This window comes from Lodderomyces beijingensis (assembly GCF_963989305.1).
Source record: "Lodderomyces beijingensis strain CBS 14171 genome assembly, chromosome: 1".
Lineage (NCBI taxonomy): Eukaryota > Fungi > Ascomycota > Pichiomycetes > Serinales > Debaryomycetaceae > Lodderomyces > Lodderomyces beijingensis.
In genome coordinates this window covers 1010963-1027044 of record NC_089970.1, presented here as the reverse complement: position 1 = coordinate 1027044, position 16082 = coordinate 1010963, and the positions used below count along the sequence as shown (strand labels likewise).

Here is a 16082-nt window from a genome sequence, read left to right as displayed (position 1 = left end):
TTAGAAGTATGCGGGACGGTATATTTAATGAAAAACATGTATATATGTACATATATATTAAATTCTCTTTTTTTTATTTCACTCTTCGGATTAAGATATAAATAAAATTGGTACTAAACTTTCTAAATGCTCTATTAAATAAATTGTGTCTCTTATCTCCAAGGGGACTTCGCCCCCACTTTGGCTAGGCTACACCACAAATGCTGCTTCGTCTTCACTCTCGAGCCCCGCTAATATCGAGTCCACGTCGTGCGAGAGAAGGTTCTTTTGCAAAATCGAGTCATTGGAAACGGTGTTTTCCATCTCTCTCGACGACAATTGCTGTGTTCTCGGGTTGGCAACCGATGCCGCCGACTTCAAATCGGCCACCCGCGGCGAGTTGACATGTTTCGAGTTGTATGTGTATGTCGACCCATTTGCGTCGTCGTAAACAGAAGGGCTCCTTATGCTGCTAAGATTCGAGGTGGTGTATTCGCCAGCAGCGTGTGGCAAGCCCCGCTCTTGGTAATGCTGAGTATACTGAATGATTTCAGCGCGTATCTGGTTGATATCACCGGCAGTGCCCAAGCCCAATCCAGTCCAAACACCCTTTTCGGAGTTGGAAGACATGGCCTCGGATGATACTCCAGTGCGATTAATAATGGTTGTAGGAAATTGCTCTGGCACGTCGGCAAATTCCAATGGCTCGGGAAGCGTATTGTTGGTGTTTCTCGAGTCGTTGTTGAACTGGCTCATGTGGGTGCTCACGTGGGATTTTTCAACCTCGGTGAGCAAAGGCTTTTGAGGATGTAACCAGACGATAAGAAAGTTGTTGCCACAGGCAAACTCTTCAACATTGTCGCTTCTTAGTCTCTTGGCTCCCTCGGGCAAGACACGGTTGCTCTTGACCGACTCCAAGTCAGAATCCAAGCCGTGGATCCATAACCTGTTTTGCCTTCGATATTCAATTGCATCCACAACGTCTCTAAACAATCTCGAGCTTGTACAATACCCAACCAAATCTGCATGGTACTGCTTGTCAAGGGTCTTTAATATGTGGAACATGATAATATGTGCAAGAGTATCCTTGTATTTTTGTCTTTGAGTAAACTCGTTGGTCTTGTTGGTTTTCAACACCCAGTGGTGGAAAAAGGGGATAAAATTGCTGACAAAATTCAACCCCAAAATGGTGACCATATTCTTCAACACGAGCACTAACAAGAGAACCAACTCGGTATTGGGGGCGTCATAGCTGTCAAAGAACTTGTCAGTGTACATCAACAAGTGCGATATAAAGTTCTGCTGTTGGGTGATGTACTGGTTGATATCGGGCTCCATAAGGTTTTTGCCAATGGCTTTTTCGTCCTCATGAGCAAAGTCGGAGCTGCCACTTGATCCGGGGTCCAATTTGTTTTGCTTTTTGATGGCGTCATAGTCGGCTTTGGAAGCAACAGCCAACTCGTTGCTCAAAAACTCATCAAACACCTGGAGATACCTGGCTTGGATGTTTTGGATCTGCTGCACTGTCAACACGGTTTTTCTTCCATCTTCAAATTCACTTTCTGGTGCCAATAATCCCAAACTGATATCCCAGTGTTCGAGATTGACGTGGTTCCTGTTGATGGAACTGGTGTTGTTTTTCAAAATGTGGAAAATTTTGGAAACATTGTTTAAAAACTGGATAATCAAGTCCTGGATTCTTTCACCGGAAGCAGCAGTTTGAGTTTCCGAAAATGAGCCATCCAACACGAAATCCACTTTAACTAAAATTTCCTGGATGGCATCTGGGACTTGGTCAAAGTAGTAGATGTGGGTGGTAACGTTGCAAATACAATCGGAGTAAATGTTGGTGATGACGTCAATTTCGGGCTTGCTCAAGTCGCTAGGTTTCAAAATCAAGTCGGTTTGCAAGTTCAACAATTGCTGGATAACGTCGGAGATGGATAAACCAACCATGTTGACGCCCGAGGAAAGGAGTCCCAACAAGTAGCGAGCATACTGCAACTGCAACTGGTAGTTGGACTTGCTGGGTCCTTCGACATTGATACGGTTCAACGTTGCCAACAAAGTCGAAGAACTGACAAATCTCAATTGGATGGGAATCCAAGTAACACACAACTCCAACAAGACGATCCCCCAGTCCAAGTTGAGATTCGCCGAGTATATGTGTTGAACCACTGCTCTTGTAACCTCGGAGATCTGCGACGTGGTGTTGTTGTTGAAAAAAGACTTTAAAGCATTCATTGCTTCTTCATTGACGTCTACTTGGGTCAAGGAGTCGTTTTGGAAATCTTCGTCAATTTGCTTATTGATGCGCGTTTGAGATTTTTGCGAATGGACTCTAGAAAGCTTCTTGTTGCCGTGGGACGATTCCACATTTATAACTGTTCTCAATCTCTGCACGAGGCTGGAAATGCTATTATTTTGCATAATGATTTGAATCAAGAATGGGATCGACAAGGCAATGAACTTCTTTGACGTGTTGGTGGTGTACCCCAAACAGCTCGAGATGTCCTTTATAGCCAACAACGAAATCATTTCCCATTCGAGTTGATTTTGCGCCAGGTGTTTCTCCTTGCCAAACGAGATCAAAATTTGCGACACGTCGGTAAAGTCCAAGACAAACTCCTTGTCACCACCAAACAAGGCCCCGTCCATCTTTTCACACAAGACGCCATAAGTGGTGACCACGCTTTTGCAAATGGCAATGTCCTTTGTGTCCAAGCAGATCTTCAAGATGTTGCACGCCTGGCGAGCAAACACGTTCAAATTGTCGCTGCACTTGACAATCAACTCCTTGACTATCGCCAACGTCACTTGCAAGTTACCAGCTCTGTTTCTGCTAGCGTCCTGTTGCGTCTTTTCCCGTAAGAAATGAATGACTTTTTCCAACTTGACTCTTCTAGTTGATGCATAGTATAAAAGATAACTCAACTCCGACGAGTTTGGTTTTTTGTCCACAGCCTTGCCAGCGGGATAACACTGAAGAATGAGTTTCTGATGCTTATGGTGGAAAATGTTCATATTTGATCAAGCAAATGTAAAATGAGAAAAAGGGAATGTCTATTATAAATAATTGAAAATGAAATTGCAGCAATAGTGGTAGTTTTTTTTTTTTTTGCAAGTAAATGCTATTGAGGAATGGAATGGAAAGGTAAATGGAAAAGGAAAGGGAACTGAAACGTATGAGATTATGAACTTCCTTTGTTGGATTGGATGGGGTTTGTAGTTGGGGTTCAAATTTGGTTGTAAAAAAAAAAGGTGCTGGTGCACTTTTCTTTGTTTTATATTCACGTTCTTTCTCCCCCACCGTATCGCACGCCAAAAGGATATGACGAGACACACACACGGACACGAAGCACGCAGGGAGACTTCTTTATACGTTGAATAATAACGGAGGACGTGGGATGATTGTTTCTCGTCCAGTTTGCTTGTTGCTGATTGGTTCCGGTGGCTCTTGCGGTTATGTCTTGAAGGCAGCAAAGCAAGTCAAAGCTAAGGCAAGAAGACAAGTAGGAGGCAAAGAAAAAGGAAAAATGGCTGCGGAAAAGCGTGGGTCCAAGGGGGGGGGGGGTTATACACTCGGTTCGCAATCAAGGAGAATTTCCCAAGACCTTTATACTCTCGCAACTACGGATGCTCCTCCGCAACCACGGTATTTTTCATCCCTACTCTCAATGAAATTTTTTACTTTAAACTTCCACGGCTGTTTCAGGGGGGGAAGCAAGGAGTGGGAGACCAGACAGACAGAGAGAGGGAGGCCGGGATTAGAAGTAGCATGAACTAAGTTGGCGCAAGGCCCCCCCGAGCGGAGTGGAGAGTGAGGGAGAATAAAATATATCAAAAGAGCTGTGGGTTGCAGCGCGCGTTGTTTTGGCGAGCCTCTGAAATTTTTCTCCCGCCCCGCAAGAAACAGACAGAAATTAATAACCAGAATAGGCAACTTGCCAGGGAGGTGTGTTTCCGGATCTGACCAGGGTTTTGCAATCAATAAACGTTTAATTTCATCCATGGGCCATCTATTAGTATATCTCTTGTATGAAAGGGACAAAGAAAAAAAAATGAAAGGCTCGTGGAGAGATTAACGATTTTGCATAAACTCCGGCGAATGCAATTTTTTTCGCAAGTCAAGATTCAATGGAGAAAATAACCCCCATGTATTATCGCTGAAAAAATGGATTTCAACCAGGGACCAAATGGGAAGAGGTGCAAACTTATGGGATATCTGCCCGTGTCTATCTCGTCTGACAACTCGCATGAATGTAGCTAAAAGCCAAGCTTGTGCAATTGCCTGTTTTCTCTTTTGGAAAAAAGTGTGGGTGTTTGGGAATCAGTTTGGAGGTTTGCTGCTGGTGCATGTGTGAATTCTTTGTCACGTGACAGTTTTTGTCACGTGACATTTATGTCACGTGCACTTCTATGAGCCTCACATACAGCCTAAATTGGAAAAGAGAACCTGCGGTCTTTTCGAATCCAGCTATATATCCTTGCCATCCCATGCCCACCGACGCCAAAACCTCTCTTATCAACTGCGCCCCATGTCGTCATACGTCAAGGGAGGAGCGTGGACCAATATAGAAGATGAAATACTCAAAGCCGCCGTGCAAAAATACGGCATCAACCAGTGGGCTCGAGTCTCTTCCTTGTTGCCCAAAAAGTCAGACCTCCAAGCCAAATCACGATGGGATGAATATTTGAACCCAACAATCAACAAATCTTCAACATGGACCAAGGCCGAGGATAAACGGCTATTGGAATTGAGCAAATTGATACCAAACCAATGGCGAACCATAGCATCAGTTCTCGGCCATGGTATTGGCGGCAGTCGTACCGCGACGCAATGCTTGGAACGTTTCCAAAAATTGATCGATGATGCTGCCGGTATCGAACCAGATCAAATGAGACTACTGGGGCCCGGAATTGAGTCCTTACCCGCGCTGGGACTGACACCAGCGTTTGGTGACGCGGCGGCGGAAACTTTGCCTGCTAGACCCGATGATAGTGATTTAGAAGACGATGAACGAGAAATGCTAGCTGAGGCCAAGGCTAGACTTGCCAACACTCAAGGCAAAAAGGCCAAGAGGAAAGCTAGGGAGAGGATACTTGAAGAGAGTAAAAGGATTGCCTTGTTGCAAAAGAGGAGAGATATGAAAGCCGCGGGCATCAATATCTCGCTCAAGTCGAAGAATAAGAAACGGAAGAAAGAGTTTGATTATGCGGCGAATATACCACACCAAGCTGTGCCTGCTGAAGGGCCATTTGATGTTACGGAAGAAAACGAGCAGAATGAGAAACAAGCAAGTCGGTTCAAGCACCAGGTTGCCAAGAAGGGGGTTAGTTTGAAAGAAGTTGACGACAAGATTCGATCACAACAACGACAAATGAATAAGCAAAACAAGGAGAAAAAGCGACCAGCTGAGAATGACAATGTGGAGGACAAAATAGAGGACAAGGCTCATATTCAATTCAAGAAGAGAAAATTGGATGGGACTTTTGAATACCTTGGCCTTGAGCAAAAAGTGGAACCAACAATCGCTGTACCTAGAAAAGCCAATAAATCAGTGAGACCTTTTCTAAAAGGCTTATTTGATAAATTACCTCAACCAAAACACCACAAGGGATCGCCCAAACTCATTGGAGGTCCAGAGATTTCAGAAACTGCCGAAATCGCCGATATTGCTGAGCCTGTGCAGAATGCAGCAGACGCAGAGCAGCAGGAAAAGTTGAAACTCTTGAGTCAAATAAGCGAGGAAAACGCCAGGGAACACAGAACTCAAGTTGTGCAATTGGGCCTTCCGATCCCGCATCCATCTTCACTATCGCTAGCTGCACTCGGCAAGAGTGAATCCTCCTTGGATTTTGTTGAAAGCTTGGTGGCTGCAGAAATGGAGAAATTGGTAAAGTCAGACTACCGAACACACAGAGACTCCAGTTTCCCAGCTGCCGTTGTAGTTTACGAGTGGGACAAAGATGCCTATGCAAAAGTCCATGCCGAGATAGAAGACGAGTTGAAAGTAATGGAGACTAAAGTCGAAACCAACGCCAACGCCAACACTGAAACCACGCTGCTGCTGCTGCTGCTGCTATTGCAACAGCGCCATTATGAACTACCGCAAAATTTTGAGGCTGCGGAAGAAGTCATTGCCAAATTGCATGAGCTCTACAATCTGGCTGAAGCCGTAGCTGGGAAATTGGAACCCGCGGAATACGTCAAGCAACGAGATGCTCTTTTGCAGCAGATACAGCAAAACCACAAATTGCTAGCTGCCGAGGAACTACGGTACAACTTGGTTCGTCAGCAGGCATCTGAAGAACAAAGAATTCTTCAAGAGGAAAAAGGCCGATTGACCAAGATTGTAGCTAGACTCTACGCGGGTATCGACAAAAAGATCAACAAGTCTAGAGTATGAGAACAAGATATGTATATATATATCTAATGAACGATGCTAACGATGTACGAATGAATGAACCCTGCCTGCAATTTTGTAGATGCTTGTGTGTAGATGTTTTTTCCACTCTATGGCAATCGTATCTCATGACGTCAAACAATCAAAATGATTGCGCTATACGTTGTTTTAATTTTGCAATCTACAAAACAACAGCCACCACAGGCACAAGCAGCAAAGCAGTACGGCACAACTCAATGGATACAAACAATCTCTTATACGTCCCCAAAAGACGCACACGAGCTATCGATCTAGGCGCTAAGCTAAGTGAAACCATCACGGCAAAGTTTTTCCAACCACCGAGCCATTTCCAATCTGACCTAGACTACCTCAGCTCGTTGAGAGATAAAGTCACCACGCTAAGCAATGACAACAACGGCAACCCGACTTTTTCTCAATTGAGCTCCGACTTGCAGACTCTACACCAATACCTAGTCTCGCTTTACTCCATAGATAAGAGGTTCCCGCCCGATTGCGTGGAGTTCACGTGGTTCCCCACCATATACAATAGCAATGCGCAGCTGTCTTCGACGATTGCGCTGTTCCAGTACGAAGAGTGTAACTTGATCTACCAGGTTGGATCGCTATATTCCCTCTTGGGATGGCTGCAATCGCGGCATACAGATGAAGGAATCAAAAAATCGTGTCTGTATTTCCAATATGCCGCGGGGAGCTTTGAGCAACTACGCAACAAGGTCGAGGAGCAAGTGATGCAAGTGCCCGTGGATAAACGGACTTGGGAGCCGCCTCTTGATTTCCAAAATGACACCGTGGGGTGCTTGACTCAGGTGATGTTGGCCCAGGCGCAGGAGGCCATTTGGCAAAAGGCAATCCATGGCACAACCACCAAGGACTCCATCATTGCTAGACTCTCGTTGCAAACGTCGGAATTCTACAGCGCGGCGTTGGCGTTGGCTCGCAAGTCGAGTTTCATCAATTTGGAATGGATCAACCATATCACAGTTAAGAAATTCCACTTTCTTGCTGCTGCGTATTTGAGACAGAGCTTAATTGCGTTGAATGCTTCGCAATATGGCGAGCAAGTTGCCTTTTTGAGGTTGGCTCTGAACGCCGTTCGCGAAGCCGAGAAGCATAAGCGATACGTGAGCTCATTTGTGCTTGAGGACTTGGCGGGACTTGCCGAGAATGTAACTACTAAATTGCGTGTTGCTGAAAAGGACAACGATTTAATCTATTTGCGGATCGTGCCCAAGGAGAATGACCTCAAGCCTATTGTCGGTGCCGTGATGGTTAAACCCATGGTTCCTGAACAGCTCGCAAATGTGGACCAACCACCACCTCAGCCAAGGGCGTTGTTTGCTGATTTACTTCCTTACATCATCATCCACTACGCACAAGCAATGCGTGAGAGACAAGATGACTACTTGCGAGGGCACATTTGCACACCTATCCAGAGCTTGAACCGCATGAAGACGCATTTTTTGAACGGGCGTAACTTGCCTGCAAGCATCGACTCCTTGCAGCAGCCCGAGGCCATCCCCGATTCCATAATGCACCATTCGCGCGAAATCATGGACCATGGAGGCATACATTTCATCGACAACTTGTTTATGGAGATTGACAAGTTGCGCCGCGAGTGCCACCATCTTGTAGACGAGTGTCTGAAACGGGTCGAGATGGACCGGCAGGAGGATGAAATGTTGCGTGCCAAGAACGGCACTGCGCGCTGGACTCGTGAAAGCACCGATGTATCTGCGCGTGAACTAATTGCAAAGACGAAGCGGATGCGGCAGTATTTGACGCAGGCTGATAAAGGTGACCAGCAAGTTGTTGGCAAGTTTAAAGAGATTAGACAATTGGTGGATGTGTTTTTAGGGGGGTATGCTTCGTTAAACAAATACCTCCCCAGTTCCATCTACACTAAATTAGACTCGAACCTATCCTCGGTCATTACGGAGTTGAGAAACTGTTTGAGCGAATGGGATGAGCTTGAGCTGGAGAGAGCCAAGTTTGTACAGAACATTGAAATAAAGAGCAAGAGCAACAACATTCTCCCGAAATTGATCCAGACGTATAAGGATAACAAGGACTCGCTCTATGATTCGCATGGGGACTTCCAATCCAACAAATTTGAGCTTGTTTACGAATCGCATTTGAAGCTATTTGATCCTGACCTTTCATATATTCAAACCACCAAAAAGACTCAACAGAGGCTAGAGCAGAGAATCGACGCTGCTAATAGCAAATTCGAGCAGCTTTACAGCTCGTCAGTCAATGCAACACAACAACGCCGACAGCGCGCATTGCAGGACTTGGATACGGCATACGTCAAGTACTTGGAGATTATCCTGAACTTGGACGAAGGCACCAAATTTTACCGCGACTTCATCCACAAGGCCAACGATGTCTTACATGAATTTGACGAGTTCTTAAGCCGCAGAAGAGTCGAGAGTCGCGAGTTGGAGCTTGCTATTACTAGCAAGAATAATAGCCACCACCATCTTCTGCATGCTGCCAACGACGACGCAAGGAATCTGGTTGTGTCGCCGCGTGGACAGAAATCAAACGTCTGGAGCCCCGATTCTGAGATCAACTTTGGCTGAATCAACAGAAGAGGACACTTCTTTTATATATAGCACTATTCAATACATATTAGAATTCGAGTCAAGCGCAATGTGGCTGAAAACATCGTCTCTTTGGTTCGCATTCGTTTTCCGCTTTTTTTCCCTGTTTAATTATCAGCAGCACATCAAAAGTGGTGCTTCAAACATATACAACCAACCTAAAGGAAAAACCCCATTGAACATATTTAGAACAAAGAAAAGAAGAGAAGTGACGCTGATCCGCATGAAGTGAAAGTAATGGCCAAGGAAAGACGAACGAAACCATGCGTCAATTGCAAAAAGTCAAAAGTGAAATGTGTGTACGAAGGAACTTTGCCATGCGAACGATGTATCAAGACCGGCCAAGAATCAAAATGCCAATTTTTCACGAAGTTACCCTCGATAAGGTATCAAGACTTGAATCGAGCGGCAGACACCCTCGAGACTCAAAAGAGCCCGGCTTCGCTTGCAAATCCGTTGCCTCCAATAACAGCAGCATTTGCACCGTCGCAATTTGTTCCATTTGGAACTGCTAGTGCCACGGCCAATAGCACCAACAGCAGTGCCGTCCCTAGCGCTGCTGCTGCTGGGCCAGCCACGGCGTTGGTTAATCGAAACTTGCCTCAGATTGTCATGCCCGGGGCCGGACCTGACCCCCGCGACATTGACCAAATACGACCGCGAGCGATGCCCATTTCTATGCCTATGTCCATGTCTATGCCCATGCCCATGCCGCCTCATCGAGCGACGACTGTTGCCACTGGCGACGTTGGCGATAACCTGGTTTGGGCCACGCGAATGGAGGACCGGATGAATGCGTTTGAGACCAAGATGGATAGCATGTTGGATTTTTTGAAATCTAACGTTGCGGGAGGAAGTGTGGATTCCAGTGGTGCTGCTGGTCCACTACCACAACCACAACAATCACTGATGCAGCAAAAAAATTCCATCTTGCCAATCATAAATGGTCACTTGCCAGAGTCTGGCTATTCGAAAAGCGAGTCTCCCGTATTGATTGGGTCATCGCGATGGCGGTCGAATTCTACCTCACCCGAGGCAGCATCGCCTGTACAGAGCGGAATCTTCCATCCAAAACGACCGCTTTCTCTTGAAGATAAAGAGTTTAGTACACCGAAGAAACAGCGAACAGAGGTAGTGTCGAAATATCCAGATGATTTCCGAGACGGGTACTTGTCGAAAAAGGAAGCCAAGAGCCTCTTTAAATTCTTTGACACTTATATATCGCAACAGCTTTTCGGGTTTGAAATTTCGAGATTTCGCGTGAGTGAAATCTGGAATACTTGCCCCGTTTTGGTATGTGCTATTTGCACCATTGCCTCGATCCATCACCCGCTGCTTTCAAACAAGTCGAAGCAGCTCCAGGTTTATCTTCGAGACTTGTGCTCGACGTTGTTTTACCAGAATAAGCCAAAGAACAAATCGGAGGCGTTCAACACAATTGTCGCTTTGGTGCTTTGTAGTTTCTGGCTAACCGAGTCTCAGATGTTTACCGGATTGGCGATCCAGATTGCCAAAGAGTACGGGCTCAACAAGTCTGCTCGCGGAAACAGTAACCGAGAAGAGTTGAAGTTGTGGTACTTGTTGTATGTGCTAGATGGCCAGCAAAGCTTGGCTTTCCATAGGGACCGTTTGGTCAATGGCCAAGAGTATGTCTTGAAACATAGCAAAGAGTTGCTCATGTCAGAGAACCCCTCAGTGGTGACGGGCACTCCGCAGGAGGTGGAACCCCAGCTGCTGAAGGATACATCCAGTGACTTCCTATCTAACCCTGACTCACTGGACGAGAGACAACAGCAGCAACAACAGGCTGTATCTAAACAGCATCTCACTGACTTGAGTTTGGTATCACAAGTCGAGTATCATCAAGCGTTGAGTGAAGCATTCAGAGGCGACGCTTGGGACTTGTTGATGCCCTCATCATTCGGCATACCTTCCAAAAGCAATCTCGAGTTGGATAAATGGATGGTTTCGTGGACGGTAGTATTTGCTCCAAACAATTATGGCAAACCGTGGTCTTCTAAAAGCACCCTTATCTATTATAATTTTGCCAAGATGCACATTAATTCCTCGGCTGTTCGAGAACTAGCTTTCAACCCCGATAAAGGTGACTCCTTCCCCACCATTGACCGCATTGATGGCGTAACAGATGCTAATCCTCCAAAGGCCAATGTACAGGCTGGAAAAACAGTTGCAAAGAAAAAAAGCAAAAAAGAGGAACAAGAAGGAGGAGGAGGAAACCACGGTGAGTTTAGATCTGACTCTGATAGTTCCGATGATGAAGATGACGAAGATGAGTTTGTATCAAACGAGGCCATTCTTTCATCGGACTCCCGGGTACTTGACGCCGATGTAGCTCTCAGCGCGGCACATACCGTGATTACTTTGGTCAACAGCGACAAGGACATTTTGGACAATTTGCGCTATGTCCCCGTCCACATCCACATCATGCTTTATTATGCTGCTTTGCTATTGATGAACCCACCAGCACGGTCCAGCAACACCTCCATTGAATACACCCTCGAGTTTTATTACTACAAGCTATTGGATAACTTGAAAACCGTCAACACGTTGAGAAAACGAATCTACAATAACCTCCCCATTGATTCGAATTTCGGCACTAGGCTCACGAAAAGATTGGAGGACTTGGAACAGGAGAAACTTTACGAGATCAAGCGATTTGTCGCTGGTATGAAAATCGGCGACCTGAAAAGCTCGATGGAGAGCAAGATCAACATGTTTACTGGTATGGGCGACAACATCGAGGAGTTGTTCGAGTCGAACGATAGTGGTGGTGATAGTAGCCGTGCCTCGACTCCACTAGCGCCAGAGAAGATAAGTGCCTGGCCCGGCTCTCATCATGGTCATCCCTAATCAAAAAAAGCTTTTTCCAATTGTTTGTATCTAATTATAAAAAAATAAAAAAAAAAAAAAAACAAAGAGGCTATAGGTTCATCTGAAGATTAATTTAACTTGCATCATGATAAGAAGGAATCGGCTAAAAGAGCATCGGCGCTTTCTCTGGCCATGGGATCCCATACGAAAATCTTTTGCAAGAATCTCGTCATTGACGACTGTTTGTCAAGTGGATTATCCGTGCCGTCGCCCGCGATGCCCATGCATATGTCCAAAGTCTTGGAATTCAACCGAAACTGCTTCTTCAAGCTCGTCAAGTCCGGCGTAGCTGCTTTATACTGGTTCAAAATTTGCAAATTGATCTTGCCATTCTGGTCAAAGATCTTATATAACAACGTCTTTTTAATCTGGTTTGCATGGGGCAACACGCTCCTGCTTTCTATATCCATCGTTGTCGGTTGGAACGACTTTGCGAGTTGCGATCTGAATCGTTGGATCGTGCACGATTTCGGCGCGCCAAATATGCCCAAGATCAAGCCCACTTGGTCGATTTCGTTCTTGCCTGGAAGCAAAGGGACGCCCGTGAACAACTCGGCCAAGACGCAGCCGACTGACCAAATGTCGATCTTGTTGTTGTACTCTGCGCCCAAGATGATCTCAGGGGCTCGGTAGAACCGCGACTGGATGTATGAAAAACACTGTTCGTTATCGAAGCAGGAGGAGCCAAAGTCGATCAATTTAACGTTGAGCTCTGTTGATTCGTGATCTGCGGGGAGCTTGACCATGATGTTTTCAGGTTTGATGTCGCAATGAATGATGCTGTGCCCGTGAAGAAATGAAATGCCCTGTAGGATCTGCCTACCGAACTGGGCTACTACCGGGGCTGAAAACCCCTGGAATTTGGTTACTTCGAGTAACGAGTAAAGATTGAGCGATAGCAACTCGGTGGTTATGCAAATGTGGCTTCTAAAATTAAACTGGTTGAAAAACTCCACAACGTTGCGGTGTCCGCCGTGGTCTTTGATGCACTTCAACATCTTGATCTCATTGACCGATTGCAATGACGCGGCTGGGTTGTTGTTGATGATTTTCAAAGCTAGCAAGAAATCGTCTCCGGCAACTTTGTGATCTTGCACGAGGATCACTTTCCCGAATGAACCTTTGCCTACATTTCTCAAGACCTGGTATCGATAGTTGATATGGTCATTGAGGTTGACTTTGTAGTTGCCGCTCACGTCATCGAACCCGAAATTATCTTCGTAATCAGTCAATTTGATTTCTCGCTGAGCAGTTGCAGCAGTAGGAAAAGTGCTAGTGGTAGGGACGTAATAGACGCTTCTCTTGCGCATCAATTCACCTCGTTCAAACACATTGAGGTTGCTCAAGGGGATGTCATCGATGTTCAACGATGGCCGATGCAGTATTTCCCACCCGTAGTCCTTTATGGAAAACAAATTAGGATCTCGCTCGAACAAAAGGCGATACAATTGCTCAATGCTATCAATCTTGCAACGACTCGGACATCGCTTCGGAGCAGGGAGTTGCGACGACGCAACGCGACGAACGTGAGATCGTTGCGGCGAGTTGTAGAGCCGCTCAAACACGTCTCCTGAGTTATGCGACATTGTTGGTTGGTGAGAGAAGTTTCTGCGTGGCTTGGACGGAGATGCATTTTGCATTTGCAGTTGCAGTTGCGTTTGCGTGAATGAGCAGCTGACATGCCGAGGAGTCTTTGTCGGAGTTGCCGTTGTATTTTTTTGAGGCAGCAAGTTGGTTATATCACAAGGTAGTTTCGTGGCCGAGACGATGCCATGCGAGTTGAGCCGCCTTATGCGGTGGCTATTGGACACATTGCGTGAATACTCAAGTCTTTTCTTGGTCGAGGAGTGGTCTGTGGAAAGTGAAAATGACGGCGTCCTTGTGAGCGACACGCCAAACGAGCTCGGCGCAAAGGGGCTTGTGGATTGTTTCTTTTGGATCGAGGCTGTGGTTTCTTTCATAAAGGAGAACTCAATCTTTTTTTGAGGCTCGGGTGGTGCTCCAGCATCGGGCTTTTGAGAGACAGCTTTTGCCTCGGATTTCTCTGACATTACCTCAGGAGCGAGCGAGCGTAGGGGGGTTCGTGGATAGGTTGTTGACCGCTGCCGCATCTGAGTCGGGGTGGCCTTTGGATATGCAGCGTGTGTTTGGTGGCGATATTCCATGGGCGCCATGGATGATTGCTTGGTGTTATTATGGTTTGGGAATTTCATTTTCCACCACCGGCATGGCACATGGGGTTTATGCAAAAAAACAAAAAAAAAAAGGAAAAAAAGAAAGGATAAGGAAAGAATGGCTTGAGATCTCGTTCAACCACTTCTTGAAGTAAAAGAGCAAGGAAGGACTTTTGAAAGATCCTTGTTTCAATGTCCCACCCGGGTATAAAAGTAAGAGAGTCCTGGATGTGTGTGCTTTAACTCTCCTAACCAAAACAACATTAGATGTAAACACACACATATGCTGCTTAGGGGGTGCTACCAGTTTCATTTTTTTTGCAACTTCGATTTCAGTGTTTGTTTGACAGCCATGAAGGGTCCAAACTTGATAAGAGCAGAACAGAGCAGAGCGGTGGTGTCGGCTTGCGAAATTCTATTCAAAAGTAAAAGGAAAGGATGAAAAACTAGAGACGGTATACAAGTTTTCAACGCAGGCCCAAATCTGGATCCAAGTCATTTGAAAGCGCATTCTCTTTGTCAGATTTGCTTTTCAAAATGTTGGCCTCGTTCACACGTTTGCGAGTCTTGGCAGCCAAAGTCCGCCTATGCCTGCGGCTATTCAAATGCTGATTCCAGATTTCTTCGCCAACGACTATAAACGGCAGCCCGTTCTTGTCCTTGCACGTCTCGCACGAGAAATGTTTCCAATTATCTGCCGCGTTCAAGTTTTTGTTACTTTTCGCGTGCTTGGTTTCGTTAGATAGAAGATGTGCAAGATCAGCAGGAACTAGATCCAACAGATTTGCGTCGTCGTCTTTGTGCTGGTGGAGGTGGTGGCGGTGGAGAAACGATTCGCAGGTTTCAATACCGCGATCTCGAACGTTGTGGTTCCACTGGCTCAAATCGGTGGCGTCCAAAACACATAGCCTCCCGCCGTTGATGTAGTTGAACTTGGACTCCTTTGCCAATTCCAAGCTGAGGGTCTTTTGAATCCACTTGACTTGGTACTTTGCGTATTGCCGCGTTCGGATCTTCATTCGCTCCACTCCATGCTCAAAAAGCGCCCGTGACGTTTCCTCCTCCTCCGCCGGGGGTTCATCGGGATTCTTTGCCCTTGCCTCTAGCCAAGGTAGAAACTCCTTAAACCCAATGACCTGGTAAATTCCCGAAGTGCAATCGGACCCACTCGAAACAAAGCTGTCGTTCAATTCTCGAATCTCATCAACGGCTCCAGTCTGCATCATCACGTCGACTCGGGAGTCTAGTCGCTTGTGCAACTCCGACATCTCCGAATATAGCCAGAACACAATGGTCCTATGCTTGAGAGAACTGCTCTCCAATTCATCCAACTTCTGCTGCTGGTATATGCTTGAAGGTTTCCGGCCCGTGGTATAGTAAATCTCCAACGCTCGTCGGAGTTTGCGGTGGTCTTGCGGGTGAAATTTGGATGCAATCACGGAGTCCACTTGCAGTAGCGTGTGGAAAAGCGCATCCGTGGGCCCATCGAGGATCCTCAACTCGTCCTCGGTCACCTCGCGCTCCTTTGGCTGTTCCATAGTCTTGTTTTCGAATAGGAGACATTGCAAATAATAGTGCGTCCCTCCCACAATAATGGGGATCTTGCCGCGACTGTGAATGTCTGCAATGGCACAGTTGGCCTCGTTGTTGAAGCGGTGAATGAAGTATTCTTCGTCCCACCCGACATGGCCCATCAAATGGTGCGGCACGCCTTTGCGTTCTTGTAGGGGGTGCTTATTGGTGATTATTTCAGCACCCTTGTAAACTTGCATCGAGTCGGCGTTGATGATCTCGCCATTGATGCGCTCGGCTAGGTCGATGCTGAATTGCGACTTGCCCACTCCAGTGGTGCCCACTATACTGATGATGGGTTTCTTGGAACAGTGCTGTGACATCTTGGACACGGCACGATTGAAAAGCATCCATCAAAGACTGCAGTGGGTCTGTATGTATGTGTATATGTGTGAGAAGAGGTCTCTCGAAGATTTCTCTGCGCAAAACATCCA

At 46.3% G+C, this 16082-nt stretch overlaps 6 protein-coding genes across 6 annotated transcripts; 3 read left to right on the top strand and 3 right to left on the bottom strand. All coding sequences in view use genetic code 12, as the record gives it.

The window, feature by feature from the left end:
- Positions 1-189: 189 nt before the first annotated feature.
- On the bottom strand, positions 190-3003 carry LODBEIA_P04300 (uncharacterized protein; the record flags this gene model as incomplete). The annotated part of the gene is made up of 1 exon (XM_066974506.1): positions 190-3003. One exon carries the CDS (start codon positions 3001-3003, stop codon positions 190-192), a length of 2814 nt encoding a protein of 937 aa, XP_066827368.1.
- Positions 3004-4517: 1514 nt separating this feature from the next.
- On the top strand, positions 4518-6389 carry LODBEIA_P04290 (uncharacterized protein; the record flags this gene model as incomplete). Its single annotated transcript, XM_066974494.1, has 1 exon — positions 4518-6389. One exon carries the CDS (start codon positions 4518-4520, stop codon positions 6387-6389), a length of 1872 nt encoding a protein of 623 aa, XP_066827367.1.
- A 26-nt stretch (positions 6390-6415) lies between these two features.
- LODBEIA_P04280 (uncharacterized protein) lies at positions 6416-8989 on the top strand (the record flags this gene model as incomplete). Its single annotated transcript, XM_066974483.1, has 1 exon — positions 6416-8989. One exon carries the CDS (start codon positions 6416-6418, stop codon positions 8987-8989), a length of 2574 nt encoding a protein of 857 aa, XP_066827366.1.
- A 258-nt stretch (positions 8990-9247) lies between these two features.
- On the top strand, positions 9248-11881 carry LODBEIA_P04270 (uncharacterized protein; the record flags this gene model as incomplete). The annotated part of the gene is made up of 1 exon (XM_066974472.1): positions 9248-11881. The coding sequence occupies one exon, from the start codon at positions 9248-9250 to the stop codon at positions 11879-11881; it is 2634 nt and encodes an 877-aa protein (XP_066827365.1).
- A 104-nt stretch (positions 11882-11985) lies between these two features.
- Positions 11986-13488, bottom strand: LODBEIA_P04260 (uncharacterized protein; the record flags this gene model as incomplete). Its single annotated transcript, XM_066974461.1, has 1 exon — positions 11986-13488. The coding sequence occupies one exon, from the start codon at positions 13486-13488 to the stop codon at positions 11986-11988; it is 1503 nt and encodes a 500-aa protein (XP_066827364.1).
- A 1055-nt stretch (positions 13489-14543) lies between these two features.
- On the bottom strand, positions 14544-15971 carry LODBEIA_P04250 (uncharacterized protein; the record flags this gene model as incomplete). Its single annotated transcript, XM_066974450.1, has 1 exon — positions 14544-15971. The coding sequence occupies one exon, from the start codon at positions 15969-15971 to the stop codon at positions 14544-14546; it is 1428 nt and encodes a 475-aa protein (XP_066827363.1).
- Between the last annotated feature and the right edge of the window lie 111 nt (positions 15972-16082).